We start from the raw sequence: 21,652 nt of genomic DNA, 5'->3' as shown, positions 1-21,652 counted from the left end.
GCAGGAATGTACCGAAACAATCTGTTCCGGATGAAAAGACTCCAGGACGTGTCCTACAAGTTACAAAATATACAGAAATACACATGTTATACATTCATTTTTCAGAATCAAATCGTACCAATTTTTTAAAATTCTGCGGGGTGCTCAAGGTACCCCATTTTATCGAGAATCTTACTTTACTGAGGCTGAAATCGCCGCGTATGCGCGAAAAATCTTGAACCGGCACCATATCCAACCATATCGCATCACTGCCTGCAGGGTGATTAAATAGTAGAACGACCCCGACAGCACAGTCTGCCCGAGCCCACCGCCGGACCCAGCTAGCCGAGCCCCAGCCCGACACGTTACGGGCTAACGCAATGCTTGGCTCAGCGTTGAGACCAAATCAGGACGATTTAGCCTGGCCCCTGTGCACAAAAGGGCGCGATTTTCACCTGCCGGGGGCTCGAGCCCAGAGCCTGACGGCCGGGCTGGGATTCAGCCTGTTTTTGAGAGGGCAGCATGGTATCACACTAATGTGGCCAATCAGTGCTTCGATTGGGCCCAACTTTTCTCGCGCATGCGCGACACAGGGCGGGTCGCATCAATGTGGCAGTACTTTGCAAATGCGTAGCAGTCTCCCTTGTTACCGACAAAAGTATAATAAGTTAATAAATAAGACCTTTGAGGGCGATTGCTGCCTAGATTGACCTTTATCTGGCGTTTTTGACTACTGAAAAAACCCGTGTTTGTATTATCACGCAATGAGAACGCGAATCCCGCACCCTTGCAATCTTGCAAATCGGCTGAATCCTAGCCCGGCCGGCAGGCCCTGGGCTCGAGCCCTCGGCAGGCGGAAAACGCGCCCTTTTGTGCACAGGGGCCAGGCTGAAACCGAGCCGGTGTGCCGTCGGGGGATTTACTATAATTTTTATCTGACAAACAAGTTTCAAATTATTAAGACTTACTAATTAATAGACAGCGGATCTTTATGCAAAATAAAAATTTTCTACCCGAATTGCAACACAAACTGGAGAATGCAATATAAATTTTAAATTCTTCTGTTTTTCATAATTGCATAAAATCCGCTGTCTACTAATTATCAATTATTTGTGGACATAAAATTTTGGATGGAACTGAACAGGATAGAATACACTTAGACTACAAAAAGCAACAACATTCATCCGCTAATATTTCATATATATAGTATTATTCAATATAACTGATATTTTACAGATCGAACACTGTATATTATTCGTGGTACGCCATTTCAGAAAATAACATCATATCATATTAGTTTGATTTTTGCGTATCGCTGGAATGTCTAGCATGATGCATCATAGACTCTACTCTATTAGCAGTTTCTCTTACAACATCGGATATTTCATCCGGTAAATGATCTAAGGTAGGAATATGCGCGGATAATCTTTTGTACACGGAGTCTCTATTGCTGTCCTTCTTATGCCTACGCTGTTCTTCATATTTTAATTGTTGTTTAAAGAATATCGCGCTCTTGATAAACTCCAAGGTATTTTCGAAACTTTTTCCTGCACCGTGCATCGTTTTTACGGCGCTGACAGCGTATTCTACATCGTAACATCTACCTAGAAGCTGTTGCTGAAGGGCTAATACTTCAACCCTCTTCTCCACCATGGGAGGTAACGCTTTTCTTACGTGTTCTTGGAGCCTGTAGAACGCAAGAGACGGCTCGTTTGCAACTATGTGCATGTTTTCGGATATTCTTTCGGTCGCTGTGAAAGAAGTAAAAGACGTTTCAGTAATTAAAAAATAGTGGTAGATGATACGGTAAACCCTCCTATAACGCAGAGCAACAATTGCGATTTGTATCAAATTTAATTTCATTTAATTTAAGGGGGTAGACTTGTTTTTCCAGGATTGCAAGGGTACGGGATGCGCCTTCTCTCAGACGAACCGGCAACTCAATGATTCCACCTGCCATACATACTATTAACGTTTACTCTGGATATCACGTACGTCGTACAAAAATTTGCTAGAGAAAGATGGATGATGCGTTGACGTCCGTTTTTTCATGAATATTCTAGAAAATGTCTTATTTACAATGTATAAAATATTTAACAAAATTACATGTAAATATGAACGTTTTACATTTTTGGAAACAATGTTCGTCGTAATATCTTACTTCTTATCTAAACGCGTGGAATGTATTACTATCTTTATCACTTTGTATCTTCAACCATAATTTGGCCTCCTGTCAAAGCAAAAATTGGACTTTTGAGGGCATATCTAGCGCTTTTGACTACTGAAAAACCCCATCTTTGCGTTATCAAGAAATGTGAAGGCGCATCCCGCACCCTTGCAATCCTGGAAACGAATCTACCTTCTTAATCTAATATGTACTAATTCCGTGTTTCTCGTACTGCGGTTTCCATATAATATGGCAGACCTAGGCAACGTTAGCTCATGGCAGAGATGCGACTGTTTCTACTCTTTGCCTGCTCAGTGAGTCAATCCCCACTGCATCCACTTCGACTCTTCCTTCGGCATAAGCTTCGAGCCCCACGATGCTGCACAGAGAGGCAGAGTACTCACCGCTACTACGTATACATGTACATAAGACCCTCGCTTGAACCGACACCAACAACATTTACAAATTTCTTTAATTTTTATGATAGAGACTCAGGTAGAGATAAAGAATTCGCAGAGCCGAAAGAATTTATGGGGCTCATGCTGAAGGAAGAGTTGCATCTGTTCCGCGAGCCAGCAATGCCCAGACCTGTAATACAGTATGAATTAATCTTGTCATAGGAGGGTTAACTGTATTTATAAAGCATTTTGTCCAAGAATATTCTAACCTCTTTTAACTCTCGTTTCCAGTTCCTGATCCGATTGATAAACCTTCGCAGCCATTGCTTATAAACGCGTATGACAATGTACGATAATAATATTAATATACTAATGATACGTTCATGTAAATATTGCGGACGCAGGTTTGCAAAGGTGGAACTATGCAGACGTACATATTTGTTAACAACCTCACGATGCGAGGCTTGAAATAATATATACAAATCGTGTGTTTTTATTCAGGTATACAATCGATGACAACATGTTCGTGAAATATTTTCTTCGGTGTCGACAAGGTTAACGTAAACACTCGGTGACAGATCGATTCGTTTTGGCCGCCATTTTCTGAAACGGTTGTTACCGGAAGTCCAGCCCGTCCACACAACAGTGTGTTCCTTCATCGAAACGTGGCAGGAAAATGTGTGCTGTTGGCACTTCTCTCAAATGTGTTTTCTATACTCTTCTTATGGTTTGATTGTTTCGCTGTCGTGAGTGACACGAGTTCCGTCGAAGAGCAAGGTAAAACTTGATGAAACCGTGAAATTATTCGATCAAAGTGCACCGTTCCGATCGTAAAACCTCGAATCAGATTTTAAAAGACATTTCTCATGGAAATTCGAACTCGCGTTCGACACGTTTAAGTGATAAATCAACAAATCACTCCGCCGAACGGGATAAGTTAGCGGCTTTTTCTGAATAAAGTGTGCACAGCTTCTCCCGTTGCGATACAGTTGATATTTGCCTTGAAAATAAATCGTTTCGTTCATTAATTTCCATTCGATGTTTCAGCATGAAGTGGCATATAGCATTCGCAGCGTTTGCTGCATTAATCCTCACCATACATGCCGAGGATGAGGAGGAAACTGCAAGATTGTTGGTGTCGAAACAGCTACTTAACAAATACCTCGTCGAAAATATGGACATAGTAATCAAGGTAATTATCAGGATCATTTAACAATCCAATCGAGCAATCTAATCCATTCCATTCGGTTTAAAGTACACAGTACACAATGTTGGAAACTCGGCTGCATTGGAAGTAGAGATCACAGATAACTCTTTCCATCCTGATCACTTCACTCATGTGAGCGGCGAACTGAACGCAAGGATAGACCGTGTTCCACCCTATACTAATGTCAGCCACATCGTTGTCGTGAGGCCACGTAAATACGGATACTTCAATTTCACATCTGCAGAGATTTTATATAAGACTAAGGAAGATGCGCCCAGATTACAATTCGCTCTGAGCAGTGAACCCGGCGAAGCGATCATAGTGTCGTTCAGAGATTATGATAAACAATTTTCTTCTCATGTGGTGAGTAGCTATACAAATTTCTAATAGATATAAGTATTATTCTGAAATTTTTTCCAGATCGACTGGGCAGCGTTCGCTGTGATGACCCTACCATCATTGGCTAGTCCTTTCATGCTGTGGTACTCGAGCAAAAGTAAATACGAGAAGTTACTGAAAGCCTCGAAAAAGCATTAATCCTGTAGATTTGTATTAAGTTATTTCGAAGGAGGTTGTTTTTTCACGCATTTGTAAGAAAAGCCAGACTGTTCCGTCATGTACATCTAATTTTATAATAAATATTACCTCTAAAGAATCAACACCACTGTGTTCGAACCAGACTAGTGATTATTCCAAACCACGTAGAACACTCATCGGGTTAAAAAGGTGAGCATATAAATACGTACCAGAAAGTACTAGAAAACATCTTTAATTTTTACAATGTATAATACATGTCGTTTGTATAGTCGTACTTACACGAGATTGTCTACTTCTATCTTAATATGTAGATGGAAATTGTGTTTACATTGTTTGTTCAATGTTTATAGCAAAATATATAGAAAATCGTTTAATCATCGAAAAAGGCAAATCATAATAAAATATACATGTATGTATAAAAAGAAAAAAGAAGTGTAATGCAAATGCTGTGATTTGCATTGTCACACGAAAGCAAACGTACTGTAAGATTAAGATTATAGTATCATTGCGATCACATAAATTATCAGCTATATGACTAGGAACCATATACCTCAAATTTCTATAGAAAAAAATATATAACCGAACGCATCCTAGAAATATACCTGCATTAAAATCCACTGCCAGCTTTTCTATATCAAAGTATAAAATTGTACAACTTAAGAGTCTATATCGCAGAATGTACATACTCTTTACGTGTCCGTAAATTAGCGTCTTTATCCGTACTGTCGCTAGATGTCGGGAAACATCTTCGAGTCTTTTAATCGATTTCGTAATGAGAATGAGTTACAATGGCAATTAAGGCACCAGTTTCTGACGATCAAATGTCTGTTTCAAAATGAAACTAGTGTAAGTATAGCGTACCTTCACGTTCGATTAAGTGTTCAACGATCTATTTCGTTTGCTTGCCGAGTAAAATCCACGGGGATCGCCATAAACCGGGTCGAACGCCGAAAACGGTCTTATAGGTGTTATCGGAGTTCGCGGAGTAGACATATTTGTACTGTTCATTGTAGTCGAGCATGGGGTGCTAGTTTTCTTCAGTTGCGGAGGACATTTGTCAGCTGCAATATATCGATATTATTATTATTACCAAGCAGTATAAAACAATATATTTTGAAGCAATCAATTACGTACCGAAAACTGTCCTGTTCTTTATATTCAAGTCAATATTCGCCATTTTATTCTTCCATACTGTTTCGAGAAGAAAGAAAATATTAATAAAATATACGAGTATAGAAAATGAAAAACATTTCAGTTGAAACCAACGGAGTACGTACTGTAAAAGCAAGTAATCACAACGACCGCAAAAGTTCCGAATGTGTAACGATGGAAATACATGTAATCCACCCAGTGAATTCCAGACAACGGTATGAAATTTTCGTACTTTGTAACACGCACGAAAAGCTGGATAAAAAGATTAGAGTTATTAGAGGAAAATAATGAATGATTAACTACTACGCTGTTTAACTACTTACAGATATATTCTGTTTCGTGACATCATTTGCGACGATAACTTTTTGTCCTTGAATTTCATCATGATTGTGCATTAAACGTAACTTATACTGCATCGTTGACTTTGAAATATACTGGCGTGCGGTTACGGTCAATCCGTTCGGTACATCGATCTAAAAAAGAAAAGGAAATATTAACCGTTCAAAAATATACTCTTGAATCATGTTCTTCAGAAAAAATTTCAACGTACAGTGAGATGATCCAACACAGACTGCAGGCCGTAGATTTCAAGCGTCGCGGTTGGAATTGTCTGAGAATGAGTGTTAATAAAAACAACTTCTTTAGCATCTATGTAGACTGGCGGTAGATATGCTACCTCCAATGGCGCAGCTTCGATGTCTTTGCTTTGCGCGCTTACTTGAATGCGGCTTTCGAACGTGCTAGAAATTATGTTCGGAGAGCCCATAGGTATTACATCGCAGTAATAAAATCCTGCAAGGAAAGTGCATCTGTAGAGAAAAATTAAATGCTTCCTCATTTTGAACTTAAATACCAACCGGTTGATATATCGAATCGTGGTTTAATGAGGAACAAATCTTTCACTCCCACGTTCGAAGCGGTTGGAACCAGTTGTACGTTACAAGTGTAGGGAAACGAGTTCAAACTGAACGAAGTAAACGTTCTGCAACCACCTAGACCTCTGGACAACACGTTGTTTTCTTTAACTTGCTCGTCTTTGCTCTTGAGAACAAGAGGAACGCTGAACGTTTCAGTGCCAGTGATGTTCCGACCCCTCAGTGGGACGATGGACACCTGCAGGAATAAAATTCAGTGAGAAATAATTATAGAAAAATTAGTAGGGGTTGGGTATTTTTCCCGGGTTCGGATCGGGACCCGAAAATTTCGGGTTTAGTCCACCCACGGGGATGTAAAGGTATTTAAATATTTTCAAATAAGTAAAGTCGCGATTTAGCTCCCTGAGGATCTTCACGATTACTGTCGCTTCGCCTACCCCTTCCACTGGGGGGCATCCCCGCGAGGGATGTTGTCCTCTTCTACGTTCGGCATCCTTTGTAATTTCGACGCGGTCAACGCAGTCATAAAAAGATAGTTTACCTACACGATCTCTGTCACTGTTCTAGATCGCGACTTTACTGTATGTAGTAGTGACAATCGGTACCTTTGCAATAGGCTGAATATTGACTTCGATTTCGCCCTGCATGTGCGTCGCAAGACTATGTTTCACAACCGCGTAACCCACGTTCTTTGCTTTTCCTATTCCCGTGATGGGATCTACGGTCAAGACATCGGGAGCCGATGATTGCCAATAGCCAGGATCGCCATCAGAAGATAGAAGCGGCATCGAGAAGCATACTATGTCACCCACAGTCAGCGTCGTCTACAAATATAGAATAATAAGTCAGTGTAAAAGTTCAATAATGTGAAATAATGTAAAATATTTAAAAATTCCGTGGACCACCTTAGTTGGAAAGACTATATCTCCAATCATCATGTGCACGTAATCGAACATTACATTGGGATGTTTCTCATTGAACGCCTTCACAACGAGATCTCCGTTTTCAATAAACTTGGCGGAGACAACATTCTTACTGTTTATAGAAATTGAGGTGAGATCGGCGCGGTTTAGCATTGTTTTAGCATTCACTGCTGCAGCGTGGAACTTCGTTCCAACGTTGTCATAATACTCTAGCGCGTAGTCCAACTCCATACCCTTTGGCAACATGTTCAGTTCCTCTCCGTTTCGAATTCGCAGAATTGTTTTCAACGACAGCATCATGTAGTGAACTGGCTTGATCTGCGATAAGGTAATTTGCTTAAAAATAATCTTTATATTTGGCTTGAATCATGTATTCTGAATGTTACCTCAACAATAATGATCATCGACTGCTTCAAGTTGTACGCCTCGGTGTTCGTGACGGATATGATTATCTTTCCACAGTTCTCGCCGGCTCTAATAAAACCGTCTTTGTCGACAGTTACAGTTTTCCATGCTGCCGTTAAATGCGTGTCCTCCGAGTCGTTACCATGCATCGTTGACAATATCTTGTAGACAGTAGAGCCATGTCTATCACGGTTCGTTTGCAGTTTTAATACAGAATTGGGAGACATTAGTATCACCGGCACAGTTGACGGCAATGCAGGATACGTTAAACGCAGCTCTTCAAAGATCTCAACCTTAACGAACGTAGTAAACGTTACATCGTTCTTGAACCCAGCTAATATATTACTGGGCATAGTAACATTTAAATAAATCGTCGCTAATCCAGGTCCGATCGCCTTAGCCCTCAAAGACACTTCGTTCTGGTACCTGATATTAATACCAGTCCCTTCGTACATATTGTGTAGAGTGACCAAGTTGGAGTCGCTGGAGGACCACATGAAGCTCAACGGCAGTTGCATGGAGCCTATGATGAGCGGCGTTAAGTATTCCGGAATTCCAAATGCCCAAAGAGGAAACGTTGCACCAATTGTCACTCTGCTTGTGGGAACAACAATTTTTATACCTTCGAGGTACAACACATGTATATCGGCATAGTCCTCAGAGTAGATGACTTTGTTCCCTTTAGCATTAAGTCCGATGGCTCTGACAACCAGCTGCGACTGTCCCACCGCCTTTCCCTCGAATATGCCGTAACGATCGACGCTGAGAATGTCATTATTTTTAACAGAGAACTCTATCTCTGCGTTCGAAGGTCCTCCAGTAGTCTGGACTTGATAAACAGTTCCCACTAGTATCGTTAAGTTCTTCGGGAAAACTCTCAGAGGAAGGAAAACCTGAATAGTTGGAGATTCGCTCTGAATTTCACTGTCGCCTCCTTTGTTAATGAAAGTTAGCTGCGATTCTCCTTCTGCCATGCCGTAAATCATGTACAACAGTACGCTGTAAGGTGGATTGCCGTGCTCGCTAGCAGGCAACTGTTTAACTTCTACGCAGTCGTTGTCGATCTCTGCTTTGAATTCTAACGCGTTCAAAGATGGCAATTGTATGATGTGACCGTTTGTATCGAACAGCTTCAATCCAGCTTCTATGCACTTTCCTTTCTCAATTTTTTCGACCGTCTCTACTTGTATAACCGCAAGCTGCTGTACCTCGATGATAGCCTCGGCCGGTTTCGATGGCAAACAGAGGTCCACCAAGGCCAAGTTCAGTATCCCCGATTTTTTCGGAGCGATGCTAATCGCTTTCGTTGACTCCAAATAGCGAACATCCGCGACATCGTCCACGCTCAACACGAATTCGTAGTAACCGGAGCCCTGGCTGACTTGTAAGTAATATTTTGCGGTGGGGTCGTTCAGCACCATCAGTTTGTTAGGATTGATGGTAGTGTCGTTGACTAGAACTATTTCTATGGATGCTTGTATACGCGGAGTCTCGTAGATCCTCCTTTCAGTCTCGATTGCAAACGGTGGCCACTCGGGGATGATCTTCAACTTACTCAGAATATACTTCTGGTAACCAGTGACGGTGGCTATTAACGCTAAAGAACCAGAATGCTTTTTAAAGATAACGTTTTGGTAATAGTGCTTTGGTAAAACCACATTCATGTCCGTGACCGTCTCTTCTATCGAACCCGAAGACATTTCTACGGAACCTACAGACGTGGGCTTCAAATTCCAGTCTATGTGCAAGCTGGTGATGTTGTCGAAGGTCCTACCCTCTTCGTCTTTCACGAGCACGATCAGTTTCAAGCTCTTATCGCTGTGCGCCATTATCCTTTCCGTGTTGAGACTGATTGGGCAGTTCTTGCTATCTTTAAACTCAGGCTGCAGGTAAATGTGTCTTGGCTTGCCGCAAATAATCCTCACGGTTTGCGTGGCGTATGTGCTTTTGCAATTCGGTAACAGAGGAACATTTGATACGGTGTACGTTAATACTACATCGCCCAGAGCCTTGCACATTACCTCGACCACCGATATTTTGTACAATCCACCCACCAAATCTCCGTGTTCTGTTACTTCGATAATTTTCTTTTCGGACACCTGAACCTTTCGCAAGTAGCTCTGAGGTTTGTTGGACCACGGATGAGGTCCTCCTTTGAAAATGATTTTTCTAGAAGAGCCCACAGCCAACACGGACTCTCTGCTACTCGGATGCACCGCCTCCAAAGGCTCGTAGGCCGACACGGTGACGTTATCGGTTAAATATTGACCGTTAGCGTTATATACTACTGTTATCTCGGACGTCCCAACATCCTTACTCGTTACCGCTATCACAGCACACGCCGTGCTAACGGGGTCTACAAGTTTACTGCCGTTCTGCCTAAAATTACCATCCGGAATGTACGTTTCAAAATTAATATCTCCACAGTCGCTGAAAGGTATCTCCTTCGAGTCTGTCTCGTTAATTAGCTTCCCGTATAACGCGATATGGAGATAAATCAGTTCTCCCACCGCTGCTTCCATGTTGTACTCCACCACTTTTAATTTCGACGGTGGGAGAACGTACACCTTCGCAGTGTCTTTATTGTATTGATTCCTTGTCATCGCGACACTTATGTCTGTAGCACCAGCTGCCAAAATTCGAATTCCTCCATTCTGGGAGACGGTTACTATGGACGGATGCCTGCTGGACCATACGTACGATCCGTCGCCTCCGCTTGCTTTTAGCACTATGTCGTATCGGGATTTCGCTTTGAAGTCCCACGGAACAGCCAATATTTTAGGCTGAATGGCGACCGGAGTATGAATCAGAAGCTCGGCCCTTGCGGTTGGATGCGAAGCCAGGGAAATCTTTTTACCGTGTTTGTCAATTATACCGTAAAGAGTAGCTTCGACAGTCATTGTTCCGCACATGATAGGCACACCTACGGCGTACGTACCATTCTGCGTGATCATTTTCGGGTCGAAATGCTGCTCATCTATCTTCATCGACACCTCCACACCTTCTCCGATGTGGAACTTATGGTCTTTATTGTCGTACAACTCGACCACGATCTCGTGAGTGTGGCCAAGTATCAATCCCCAATTTCTGTTAGGCAAAACTGCGAGAGTAATGTAAGATACATAGTTTACCGTGACCATAGCGGATGGCAGAATAACAGGATACTCGTCGCGGACGTTCTTGTCGTGCAAAATCACTCTGGTACGCCCTAGGGTTCGAGCATACGCGAAATCGTGGTCGTTGTCGATTTCTAGTATATCTGGGTTCTCGGCTTCTAGATAATACTGGCTGGATGGCAAACTTATCTCTTCTAAACGGCCCTGACGAGCTTGCATTATTTTGTATTTGAAACTATCGTGTGCCATCACCGTTATGTCCGATGGAATGATTATTAAATTAGCTATTACGATCAGCTCTACTTCTATCGAAGGTACATGCTTGTATTCCGGATGCGGCAGTCTCACCGAGACTTTCGCTGTTCCTGTTTTGATCCCCTCTAACAATACTATGTGACCCTTCTTGTCGATCACATCCAAAGCTGCGACTGTAGGAGGAGTCTCGTATTGTGACTCCTGGTAAGTCATGAACCTTAAAATATTGTTCGCGGTTTTACCATCCGACACACGTTTGTCGGCGTTCTCAATGTTCCAGACAAACTCCACTCCGGCAAGAGTGGTGAACTCATTTCCTATGGAGAAAATCCTTAATTTAACAAGTATAACAATTAGAACGTTATATGTACTAGGTTAATCCTGGTATAACAGTATACCACCAGTAATACCAGATAGTCTTTAATATTCTATCGTCAATTATAACTTATACGTCGTGTATTGCTTTTATACAGTGTGTAAAAATAATATATTGACGATAGGATTGTGTGATTTTTAGTCAACATGTGGTGATTAACTAATTTACTATTCGTCAATGGTAAAAACGACTGCAAAATGAAAATAACAATCTCATAAATGAAGAACATGAAACAAAAAATTCAGTAATGAAGTAATGAACTTTAATGAATAAGATATTTTCCCTTTTGTTCGATGATCTTTTGCCAAAAAGAACAAATAGGAAAATATTTTATTGATTAAAGTTCATTGCTTGACTAAAGAAAATTCGGTTTTACTTCACTTTAAAATATCAAAATCATTTTCTTGCCAACCCAATATTTTGGTTTCGTTAATGTATAGTTATCGGAGAACATGTAGGCATACAATAGATACAAGTTTTCTCCTTTTTTAGGAAATTATGAACTACAAAGAAAGTCCTAATCACTGAAACCGTAAAATAAATCGTAGGGCGAAAGGGGGGGGTTAAAGATCGGACATTTCATATGCAACAACCTAATATCATCAAGCCTAACGGACCTACTTAGGTGGCCTGCTTCTCGTGAATCACCTGGTATATAAAATAGATTTAGATGAAATTATTTACCTTGTTCATCGTAGGCTCTCACTTCAAATGCTTCCGGAGCTTCTTCTATGTACAATTCTCTAGTTGTTGTGACAAGATTCAAAGAATAGATTGCGTCGACTATAACGTCGCATCTTAAAAACTGTCCTGTATTCACGTCCTCCGCTAATACTATCGCCGTGTTTCTACTGGACTCCCTGGTTATCGTTTGAATCAAAATAGCGGAAGAACAAGTCCTCTCGACATTTTCATTAATGGGGATTAGCTGAATGATATCTATGCGTGATGTTGACCTGAAATTAACATATAAGCTCTGTCGTAACACCTCGTTGAATAGAATTTTTAAGTTTCATGGTATCGAGTTTAGAACGTACAATAGTTATATCACAAATCGCAGTCTCTTTTTTCATATGAATTCTTAAAATAAATATTACGTTTACAAACTGGTGAAGGTTAGATCAGAAGTTATATATATATATACATGTATGAAAACAAACTAGAAGACTAAAATAATGATGGTAAAATTGTTCGGAAGCGAACGACACATTTCTATGCGACTAAACGATAGTTCAACGAAATTAACATAACAAAAGAAATAACGACTACCATTGATAACAAGCACCGTCGGTGACTTCTAGCGTGAAATTCACAGCGAAATCATTAAATACGGGCAACAGTACTCTTGGCACGTTTAATCTGTGCACCGTAGCGTCTGACACCACACAAAATAAAACGAAAAATACTACTAATGACATTATTCTAGCGGACACTGCCACTTCAACGGTAATGCTCTCACGTGTATTCACGTGTATTCACTACGGCCTGCTAAAGTTGGCGGTCTCTAAATAGCTTTCAAACCATAATGCATTTCTCGATATGACTATCGACGCCTATGGTCGACTACTCGAATCGGGACTTGTGTTTCGACTCTGTTCAACTTCAGAGAACATTGAAGATTCCGTTATGCAAATTCGATTATATTTTGAAATGTGCAATGCATCGTCGTATTTTAAAATCAGTTCCGTTTTTAATTTAACCCTCATCCGTCCCTCGTGTCAATCTGACACAGTTTTCCCAACATAAGTTATACTGTTCTTTTATTTGTAGGTAAATTTTCGTGACTTTTATTTCTTTAATGCACCGAAAAACCTAAGATGTAAATGTTAACTCATCAATTTGACTAAAAGAAACAACAAAAAATAACTGTTTGCCTTGTTATTTTGTCGATTTTTTATCACTGTGTCAATTTGACACCGAGGAAATTCATTTCGTGAAATGGGGGACGGACGATGAGCGAACGTTCAAACATTCTTATGTGTATGGGAAGGCATTCTGAACCTCATTCTAACCTCATAAAATTCAGTAGGATTTGTATTTATTTGTGTATTTAAATATATATACGGGTACAAGTGTATGAATTAATATATATATAACGTATCCGCATTTTAATTCGTATTAACTTCTAGGATGCAGTTACTAATTTTCTAAAGAAAAAATATGGGTATATAATTTGTGAAACCATATAAATATGTCTCGATAAATAAATTAATATCAATGTTCTAAAAATTATACAAATTGAAACGTATGCACGTATACTCGTTGTACTTAAAATAACACGAAAAATAGCACAAAATGTAAAAATTTAAAGATAATAAAAACATTGTGAAGGAATCAGAATTTTCAGGACAGAACCTGCGGTATCTATCTAGTTCAGAAATAGCGTAATAAGTAAATAATTAACAAAACAGCCATGAGTGAATGATTCTTGCCGAGCTGGCCATAAGAGATTGTATAAACGGCGGCCAAAATCATTTGTTCCTGAAAACCTTTTTACATAAACGCTGATACTGTTAGCCAAATTTACTGACTGAGGCAAATATTACAGGTTGTATCATCTACCAACAAAAGAGACGACGGTCAGTAACTTTGGCTACAAGGGTATAAGTTCAAATTTTTTGCCATTACCGGCATGTTTATATTTCTTAGAAAATAAGGCACTGGATCGCAACTGCTCCATAAGACAAAAATACATTGCATTGTCATAATACGTACTATTTAAGTATACATATGTACATATATTGCACAAGTAATTGTAGCATTGTTGAATTAAATAATATGAAAATATAGTATATCTAGAGAGTAGTGGCACTTCAGGCACAAGAGTGCTTTACAGGTACATACTTCTTAAAACTAGTTAAAACTGTTAACCGAACCACGACCAGTCAAATGACCGGTTATAACCATCAAAGTTGCAAGGATACAATTCCATTAAAAATTATTAATGAATTTCTTCATTCAAATACGTACTGTTATAAAAATTGCAAGAAATTTAAATAAATTAAGTGTTGTCATTTTCATAAAACAATGTACAGCAATCGCATTTTGTGCTCAGAACGATTAGTATTAATTCGAAAAACAAGCTGCACTGAACGTATAGTAATGAATTGGAGAAGTTTCCCAGTTGAAACGATTTTGGGCCCTGAAAAGGGCCATTTTTGTATGTATGTAGATGCTATAAACAAGTTCAAGCTTTTTTGTCGGTCTTCTTAGGCAGGAGGGCGACCTGGATGTTGGGCAGCACACCTCCTTGCGTGATGGTGACGCCAGACAGCAGTTTGTTCAGCTCTTCGTCGTTGCGTATAGCCAACTGGACGTGTCGCGGAACAATTCTGGATTTTTTGTTGTCCCTAGCTGCGTTTCCAGTCAATTCCAACACCTCGGCAGCCAAGTACTCGATGACCGCAGCCAGATAAACCGGTGCACCAGAACCCACGCGTTCCGCATAATGACCTTTCCTCAGCATTCGATGAATGCGACTCACCGGAAACTGCAATCCAGCTCGGCTAGAGCGGGACTTCGCCTTTGACTTAACTTTGCTACCTTTTCCACGGCCAGACATCCTGAACTTTCACTGAGGAACAAAGGACTTGAAGAATCAACTGTACGTTGCGTCGTCTCGACAGAGCACGAATGATACAAAACGCAGCCGAAACTTGGTATTTATATGCCGTTCCGCGTGCTCCAAGCTCCGCCAATCAGAAGCGAGCAGCTGTTTCATTGGAGCGGCGCTGGTCGCCCTCTGTACTCCGCTTATTTGTTACAAGGTTTTGTGATAGCTATTATGTTTTCCAATGTGGTACTATAGCAGTTATTTACTACACAATTTTTTAAGTAATATTTGTTATTGTAGATTGGTACAGAAGAGACTTAACTCTAGATTAGATCAGTACAATGTAGGATGTTTCTTTCTATATATGTAGAACGATCATAAAAATTTACACGTTCTATTTGTTAGGTTATAGTTTGTACAAAACGTGTAGATTGTAGTTTATACAAAATTACAGATGACTGAATTTTATGGATTATGTATTTCAAGGTTTTGTAATAACAATTATGTTTTGCAATAAGGTGTTACATTTTGTTTAACTGCAGTAGTTATCTGCTGCACAATTGTTTTAGTAACATTTATTATTGGTAAAACGGAGACTTAACTAGATATTATTAGTACAATATAGGATGTTTCTTTTCAAAAGGAACAGAGTAGAATAGACTAGATTATAATTTGTTGAACAAAATTACAGATAACGACTGAATTTTATGCGTTATGTATGTATGTTTATCGTACTTGGACACTAGAGGTTTCCAAGGACTCGTGTATTCCTTTTAGACTAACGCTTTTTTATAATTACAAGATAACTTGAAAAAACAGTAGTACAACAGAATGAGCATATTATGTTCGTATAATATTCTGTTAGGCTACCCGTATGGGCTCACGAAATAGACATGTGTTCCGAATCAGGACAAAGCCACGCGGAGCTCACATCTGCTTCTTGCCTACGGAAATGCCCCATACCTGCTCCAAAAACCATAAACGAATATACTCGTGGAAATACAGACGTCTTCTTTTACAATGTTCTAGACTCTATAATAATAACGTTTCATATATGTATGCACAATTATAGCAGTGGTTAACATTATACAATTCTGAAATGTATATATTTATAAATAAATGTATATATTCATTCAAAATGAATGGAAATACAGACGCATTCTTTAACAATGTTCTAGATTCTACAATAATCTACAATAATAGTGAAAACACTACAAGAATTTAAAGACACTGTTATATTATTTTCGACCTAATAAACATATTAAAAAAGAATATAAATTTCTATTTCGGCCTATTTGATTACAAATCAGGTAGAAAATTTTTATTTTGCATAAAGATCCGCTGTCTAATAATAACGGTTCACTTATTATGCACATACATGGCAGTGGTTAATTGGCTCTTTGTAATATTCTCACTGATTTTTATCGTAGGAAATAAATAACGTGTAAAAATGGTTAATTTTATCAAACAGATGAATTTCATCCGAAACAATGGAGTTTTACGAATATCTGTAACAATACATTTACTAGTCTCTTGTTCTACACAATTCTGATTGTTATTAGTCTGCCGAACATTATACATCTGCAACACCACATAAACGTGAACGATTTATAGAATAATTCATATATTTTAAATTCCGCTCTATAATCTTCGTTTCGCTCCGAATTGGTTCAAATTCTGTATAATTATAATATCAATACAATCATTTATAACAGTGGCAATATTCCAGTTGCCATTCTTGAATAAAAGCTTTAGAAATTTATTGCACACGTGGTGCAGCTGAGTATACGTATAAAATCAATTGCATTGTGAGAGTGCCACGGAACAGCAGCGCACCAATCAGGTTGGAGAGAGCTTCTGATTGGTGCTCCGTTTGGCTACGCAAACCATATAAAAGCGGGTGGCGGACGTGGCGATCATCATTCAGCTCCCTGAACGGGTTCAGAATACATTGTTCCTTTCGTCGATCCTACAAAATCGTTGAATTCTCACCATGCCGCCGAAAGTTAGTGGTAAAGCCGTGAAGAAGGCTGGAAAAGCCCAGAAGAATATCAACAAGACTGACAAGAAGAAGAAGAGGAGGAGGAAGGAGAGTTATGCGATCTACATCTACAAGGTGCTCAAGCAAGTCCATCCCGACACCGGAATCTCTAGCAAAGCTATGAGCATCATGAACAGCTTTGTGAACGATGTGTTCGAACGCATCGCTGCCGAGGCATCGAGGTTGGCGCATTACAACAAGCGCTCTACCATAACTTCCCGGGAAATCCAGACGGCAGTCAGGCTTCTTTTACCTGGGGAACTGGCGAAACACGCTGTCAGCGAAGGCACCAAGGCAGTCACCAAATACACCAGCTCGAAATAAGCTGATTCACTTCGGCTATACTTTAACGGTCCTTTTCAGGACCAACAAATATTTCATACGCTCGAAATTATTCCTGTTTCACTATTTGATATCATTGTATGTAAATACCTTCTGTTACACCAGCGGTCGGCAAACTGTGGCTTCGGAGTCGCGAAACACGAATCCCGTGTTTGAAATCAGTTCATTTGAGTTTAATGGTATTTTATGTAATATTATTTTTAATCAGTCAGTGTGTTATACATGTGTGTAAATTCAAATAGTTATATGTGCTCGTAATTATGAAAGTGGTCTAAGTGCAGACCTGGGGAAAATAGTATTTTATTTTAGGAATATTATATTTGGACTTCGTCTTTATTTTTAATTTCAATTTTAAATATTATTGCTCAAAATAATGGTTCGCATTCAATAGATTTCTGAGTATAAACAGTTTCCTGGTGATAAGATACACTGTATGTTTATCAACAAACCTCAGTAGGCACATGCTGTGAACTGAAGTGGATATACGCTGTTTCGGAACAGGAAGGACAACACTTTTTTTCCTTTATGGAAAAAGAAACAAATGATATCAGTCACACAAACATTGCAGAATTAGAATTATTTCAATATTTGAGCGATAGTGATACACGAATTGAAAGTATTGCAAAGTACGAATACATGAAAACATTATTTTTAAAATGCAACATAGCTATTCCGTCCTCTGCCCCAGTTGAGAGACTTTTCAGCTTTGCTGGACTGATTCTGTGTCCTCGAAGGAGCACCCTAACAGATTCCAATTTGGAATGCTGCACCTTGTTGTATGCGAATAGCAGCAGTCAAACAAAAAAATAAAACGAAAATGTGGGCAAATGATATAGTTTCTTACATTAAGTACCATTTCTTCTTTAAAGTATTGCTAAAATAAGAAATATTAAATAAGTAATGCGATTTCTGAGTAATCTATTTTTGTGTTTCAGGGGTTTCAGTTTATTAAAATAGAAATATTTTACTTTGTGTTTCAGATTATTAAAATAGAACTATTTTATTTTGAAGTTCAGATTGTTCAAATAGAAGTACAATTTTATTTCGAGGTTCAGATTGTTCAAATAGAAATATTTTATTTCGAGGTTCAGATTGTTCAAATAAAATCTAAAATATTAAATAGTATTTCCAATATTTTTTCGCCAAATAATGCCCAACTCTGTCTAAGTGATGTATTTCTTGTTTCGAGATATTTCGAGGAAAAGGATATTAACATTAAATGAATTCATTTTGAGAAACTATACATATAATATGGTATAAATGGTGTTCTTGCAAGTGGAGGTGTACAGAAGATACAGAGGTCACCTTTGTTTTTTTTTTAAATAGAATGTTTAATTTTTTATCCTCGATATCGATGGATTGGCGTATTCCACTGATATACAATACATATACACGTAACATCCTTTTTTGTTAATCCTTTCTAGATGTATTTTCATTTAACGGATCCATAGGTAGAGGCTTATCATTGCCACACAATGATCCTCTCCATACTTCTCACCATAAACCGTCCTCATTCCTCCCCGATGGAAGAAAACCACCATCATCTCGTGGTTTCCATTGAGCAACGATACCTTTTTTGTAGAACATATAAAGTTCGTATAAAAACTAATTATTTAAAAGGTGTTGTTGGCCAAAAGTGATTATTAATATTGTTCTCTAGGCAGTGGCGCACCCAGGATGTAATCTTGGGGGGGGCCGAGTTGAACCCAGTCCTAGGTTTTGCGTGACGACCTTTTTTTTAAGCCAAAATATCTATCATCGGTACCCAGGGCTATTCCGCGATTTTAATTTTGGAAGCTGAACATTTTTTTCTTGGTGGGGGACTTGGCCCCCTGGCTCCCCCCCTGGGTGCGCCACTGTCTCCAGGTATAAATAGAGTTATATAGTCGTATACAGTCTTCAGGTATTTTCTCTTTCTCGAGACCAGCGGTATAGACAACGGACCATAATAGCGGTGCGCTCGACTCGCCTCTACCTGAAACGGAGGTACACGGTGTACTTTACCAGGTCATTGTGACGCTAATTTTAACGACACCATCATTTTCAAGGGCTCATTTTAAAGGGGAAACTTCAAGGAATATAACCATATTTTTTTCAAAATTTATATCACTGAGCCCCATCTTTGAAAAAAACGTAAAAAAAGAATTTGTTTAAATTTTTCTACATTATAAAGTTTATTGTCGGGGTTGAAAAAATTATTTTGTAATAGCCCAATCCTTTCCGAATAAAATAAAAAAAAAGTAGCTCAATCGGACAAACAGTTCCTGAGATAAAAATTCGTAAGTGAGGCCCGTTTTCGCCGAAATGGGCAAAAATTGAAAACTGATGGTCTGGCATTTCTAAAAAAACTCGAAACCGGCAAAATGATGACTTAAACCCCCACTAATTTCACATGGACTGCAACATATTTTATTTAGAACAAAATCGACGATGGCACTTGCAAAAAGTGATCGATTTGGCATGGTAGAAAGGGTAGAAAAAACCATTATGTTATATATATATATATACAGAGAGTATCTCTCTGATGTTCCCGTGAATTTGATATCTGATCGAATAGAGAACAGTACAACTTCAATATTTTTCAGAAATGTGTATCTATGCAATTTATTATCTATTCTTTTTGGTATGAACTCGTGAAAGCCCATTTTCGTCGTTTTACTTTATTGAAAATATTATTTCTTCATAAATCGTACAAAATGGTTGTTTCATAAAATCTGCGAACAGCGCTGTTCTTCGCAGCGGCAAACCGGCAAAACTAGTGGACGACGTTACCGACAGACAAAAAGAATTAGTTATTCAAGAGTGCGGAAATAGATGAAAATAGGTGAAAATAGAAAATAGAAGAAAACGATGGGAATTGATCGGTAAACAAAAGAAATATATTTATGAAAATAGGGACTCCGCCACCAAGCAGTGAATGGTGGCGACATCTAGCGGAACTTGGACCATGCCGTTCCACGTCACTCGATCTGCAACACCGACATCGGTAAAATTCAGTGTCTTCTAACGCCCTCTATCTAGAAATGGAACTTTACGATGTGATCTACTGGCGGGTGGAGGGGATCTATGGAAGGGGGGATAGGGGCTGTAGAGAAGTGACACAGTCTTTCTGTGGAAGTGAGGAAGGATGGAGGGATCTGAGGAAGCGTGTGAGGGGTCGAGAAGATCTATTTTATTTGATTTATTTGTTTCACGTCGCATCAACTGCTATTGTAATTAGTAGACGGCGGATCTTTATGCAAAATAAAAACGTTCCACCTAATTTGCAACAAACTGGAGTGAAATAGAAAATTGTTTTCTTTCTCGATACGTTTAATAGCTTGAAAATATAGTATAACAGTATATTTTTAAATTCTTCTAATGTTTTCACTGTTTTAAATTACACCTACTCAGTTTTGTCATAGATGCATCATATCCGCTGTCTAGTCATTAGCGACGGGACCTACAGTTTATTAATACTAACCGTACCGGCTACAAAATGTGTCGGATACATACATTGTTTTATAAAAATTACAAGACTGAACTTATTTAAATCATTTACAATTTTTATAATAATATTTCATATCTTTATAATGTCAATAATTAAGAAATAGAAAATGCGAAACCGGACAGTTTTAGATATCATATGAAATTTTTTTCAAATGAGAAGTCTGCATTTGAAATTAGAGAAGGAAAACTATGAGGGTTAAAGATAGAGGAGGAAAAGGATGGAAGGACGAAATATAGGGAAAAGATCAGTATCCATCGGCGATCTAATAGATTCTCCAGGGTCCATCTGCGACCTCCAGGCCCCGTGTTACCTGGAGCTGTCGAAAGACGGTCCCGGGGGACTCCTCCGAGCTCCCGGAGGAGCTCCAGTTACAAGCAATTAATCTGCAATCAAATCATATGGTTGTCGGCGCTTTTCCCACGCATTCTCTATTCACATAGAACTGCAGTAAACTTTAGCTTGAGAAAGTGTAGACGGTATGTAAATCCCGTAAAAGCGATTTCGAAAATGTGTTATTGTTCTTGAGAATGTTCAATACGGAGTATGATCTAACGATTATGCGCGAGAGTCCGTGCGCGATTGAATTAGGTCAGCGACCGCATTTGCTAAGAGACCATTGTTAACAGACCCTCTGTATCCTTATCTCTATTTTTTCAATTCTGATTTCCGTCCGTATCCCAAAGAAGAAAAAAACAGAGAACTATGATATTTAATTACCTCTGGCCAGATTGTCTTGAAACATAAAACGCGCGTGCACTGTTTAGTTTTAATATTTCTCAACACTCCGATACTGAAAAATGTCTTGGAAAGTTTAACTCTCGATGAGCAACATTTTT

The 21,652-nt window shown here is 39.1% G+C and overlaps 5 protein-coding genes across 8 annotated transcripts; 2 read left to right on the top strand and 3 right to left on the bottom strand.

The window, feature by feature from the left end:
* Window positions 1-1,167: 1,167 nt before the first annotated feature.
* Window positions 1,168-3,204, bottom strand: LOC143208875 (BLOC-1-related complex subunit 8 homolog). 3 transcript variants are annotated; one of them, XM_076423783.1, is made up of 3 exons: window positions 2,814-3,203; window positions 2,339-2,734; window positions 1,168-1,730 (listed from the first exon to the last, which is right to left on the bottom strand). In XM_076423783.1, exon 3 carries the CDS (start codon window positions 1,705-1,707, stop codon window positions 1,273-1,275), a length of 435 nt encoding a protein of 144 aa, XP_076279898.1. In that variant the 5' UTR covers window positions 1,708-1,730; window positions 2,339-2,734; window positions 2,814-3,203; the 3' UTR covers window positions 1,168-1,272. The 3 variants fall into 3 exon arrangements, with proteins under 3 accessions (XP_076279898.1, XP_076279899.1, XP_076279897.1); XM_076423784.1 differs by lacking the exon at window positions 2,339-2,734 and having other exon boundaries at window positions 2,979-3,204; XM_076423782.1 differs by lacking the exon at window positions 2,339-2,734 and having other exon boundaries at window positions 2,814-3,193.
* Window positions 3,162-4,410, top strand: Ssrbeta (signal sequence receptor beta). Of its 2 annotated transcripts, none has more exons than XM_076423780.1 (4): window positions 3,162-3,321; window positions 3,592-3,736; window positions 3,800-4,114; window positions 4,172-4,410. In XM_076423780.1, the coding sequence occupies exons 2-4, from the start codon at window positions 3,593-3,595 to the stop codon at window positions 4,286-4,288; spliced, it is 576 nt and encodes a 191-aa protein (XP_076279895.1). In that variant the 5' UTR covers window positions 3,162-3,321; window position 3,592; the 3' UTR covers window positions 4,289-4,410. The 2 variants fall into 2 exon arrangements, with proteins under 2 accessions (XP_076279895.1, XP_076279896.1); XM_076423781.1 differs by lacking the exon at window positions 3,162-3,321 and adding an exon at window positions 3,333-3,503.
* An 80-nt stretch (window positions 4,411-4,490) lies between these two features.
* On the bottom strand, window positions 4,491-12,919 carry Gp210 (nucleoporin 210). Its single transcript, XM_076423719.1, has 11 exons — window positions 12,660-12,919; window positions 12,075-12,346; window positions 7,625-11,331; window positions 7,221-7,556; window positions 6,921-7,139; window positions 6,298-6,553; window positions 5,991-6,232; window positions 5,764-5,913; window positions 5,566-5,692; window positions 5,423-5,479; window positions 4,491-5,349 (listed from the first exon to the last, which is right to left on the bottom strand). The coding sequence occupies exons 1-11, from the start codon at window positions 12,806-12,808 to the stop codon at window positions 5,162-5,164; spliced, it is 5,703 nt and encodes a 1,900-aa protein (XP_076279834.1). The 5' UTR covers window positions 12,809-12,919; the 3' UTR covers window positions 4,491-5,161.
* Window positions 12,920-13,395: 476 nt separating this feature from the next.
* LOC143208877 (histone H2A-like) lies at window positions 13,396-15,041 on the bottom strand. Its single transcript, XM_076423785.1, has one exon. It carries the CDS (start codon window positions 14,950-14,952, stop codon window positions 14,578-14,580), a length of 375 nt encoding a protein of 124 aa, XP_076279900.1. The 5' UTR covers window positions 14,953-15,041; the 3' UTR covers window positions 13,396-14,577.
* A 1,812-nt stretch (window positions 15,042-16,853) lies between these two features.
* LOC143208641 (histone H2B-like) lies at window positions 16,854-18,798 on the top strand. Its single transcript, XM_076423223.1, has one exon. The coding sequence runs from the start codon at window positions 16,937-16,939 to the stop codon at window positions 17,306-17,308; it is 372 nt and encodes a 123-aa protein (XP_076279338.1). The 5' UTR covers window positions 16,854-16,936; the 3' UTR covers window positions 17,309-18,798.
* Window positions 18,799-21,652: the final 2,854 nt, after the last annotated feature.

Source organism: Lasioglossum baleicum, chromosome 5, assembly GCF_051020765.1.
Source record: "Lasioglossum baleicum chromosome 5, iyLasBale1, whole genome shotgun sequence".
Classification (NCBI taxonomy): domain Eukaryota; kingdom Metazoa; phylum Arthropoda; class Insecta; order Hymenoptera; family Halictidae; genus Lasioglossum; species Lasioglossum baleicum.
This window is presented reverse-complemented; position numbering and strand designations above follow the sequence as displayed.

Bases quoted from the DNA above. Each gene is read 5' to 3' on its own strand.
- LOC143208875 (XM_076423782.1), bottom strand. From the start codon at position 2,868: ATGGCTGCGAAGGTTTATCAATCGGATCAGGAACTGGAAACGAGAGTT. The intron at 1,731-2,813 runs GTTAGAATATTC...CTTCTTTCACAG, and splicing joins GGAAACGAGAGTTAAAAGAG to CGACCGAAAGAATATCCGAA.
- Ssrbeta (XM_076423780.1), top strand. From the start codon at position 3,593: ATGAAGTGGCATATAGCATTCGCAGCGTTTGCTGCATTAATCCTCACC. The intron at 3,737-3,799 runs GTAATTATCAGG...TTCGGTTTAAAG, and splicing joins ATATGGACATAGTAATCAAG to TACACAGTACACAATGTTGG. The intron at 4,115-4,171 runs GTGAGTAGCTAT...AATTTTTTCCAG, and splicing joins AACAATTTTCTTCTCATGTG to ATCGACTGGGCAGCGTTCGC.
- Gp210 (XM_076423719.1), bottom strand. From the start codon at position 12,808: ATGTCATTAGTAGTATTTTTCGTTTTATTTTGTGTGGTGTCAGACGCT. The intron at 7,140-7,220 runs GTGGTCCACGGA...CTATATTTGTAG, and splicing joins ATATAGTCTTTCCAACTAAG to ACGACGCTGACTGTGGGTGA. The intron at 5,350-5,422 runs GTACGTAATTGA...GATATATTGCAG, and splicing joins AAAGAACAGGACAGTTTTCG to CTGACAAATGTCCTCCGCAA.
- LOC143208877 (XM_076423785.1), bottom strand. From the start codon at position 14,952: ATGTCTGGCCGTGGAAAAGGTAGCAAAGTTAAGTCAAAGGCGAAGTCC.
- LOC143208641 (XM_076423223.1), top strand. From the start codon at position 16,937: ATGCCGCCGAAAGTTAGTGGTAAAGCCGTGAAGAAGGCTGGAAAAGCC.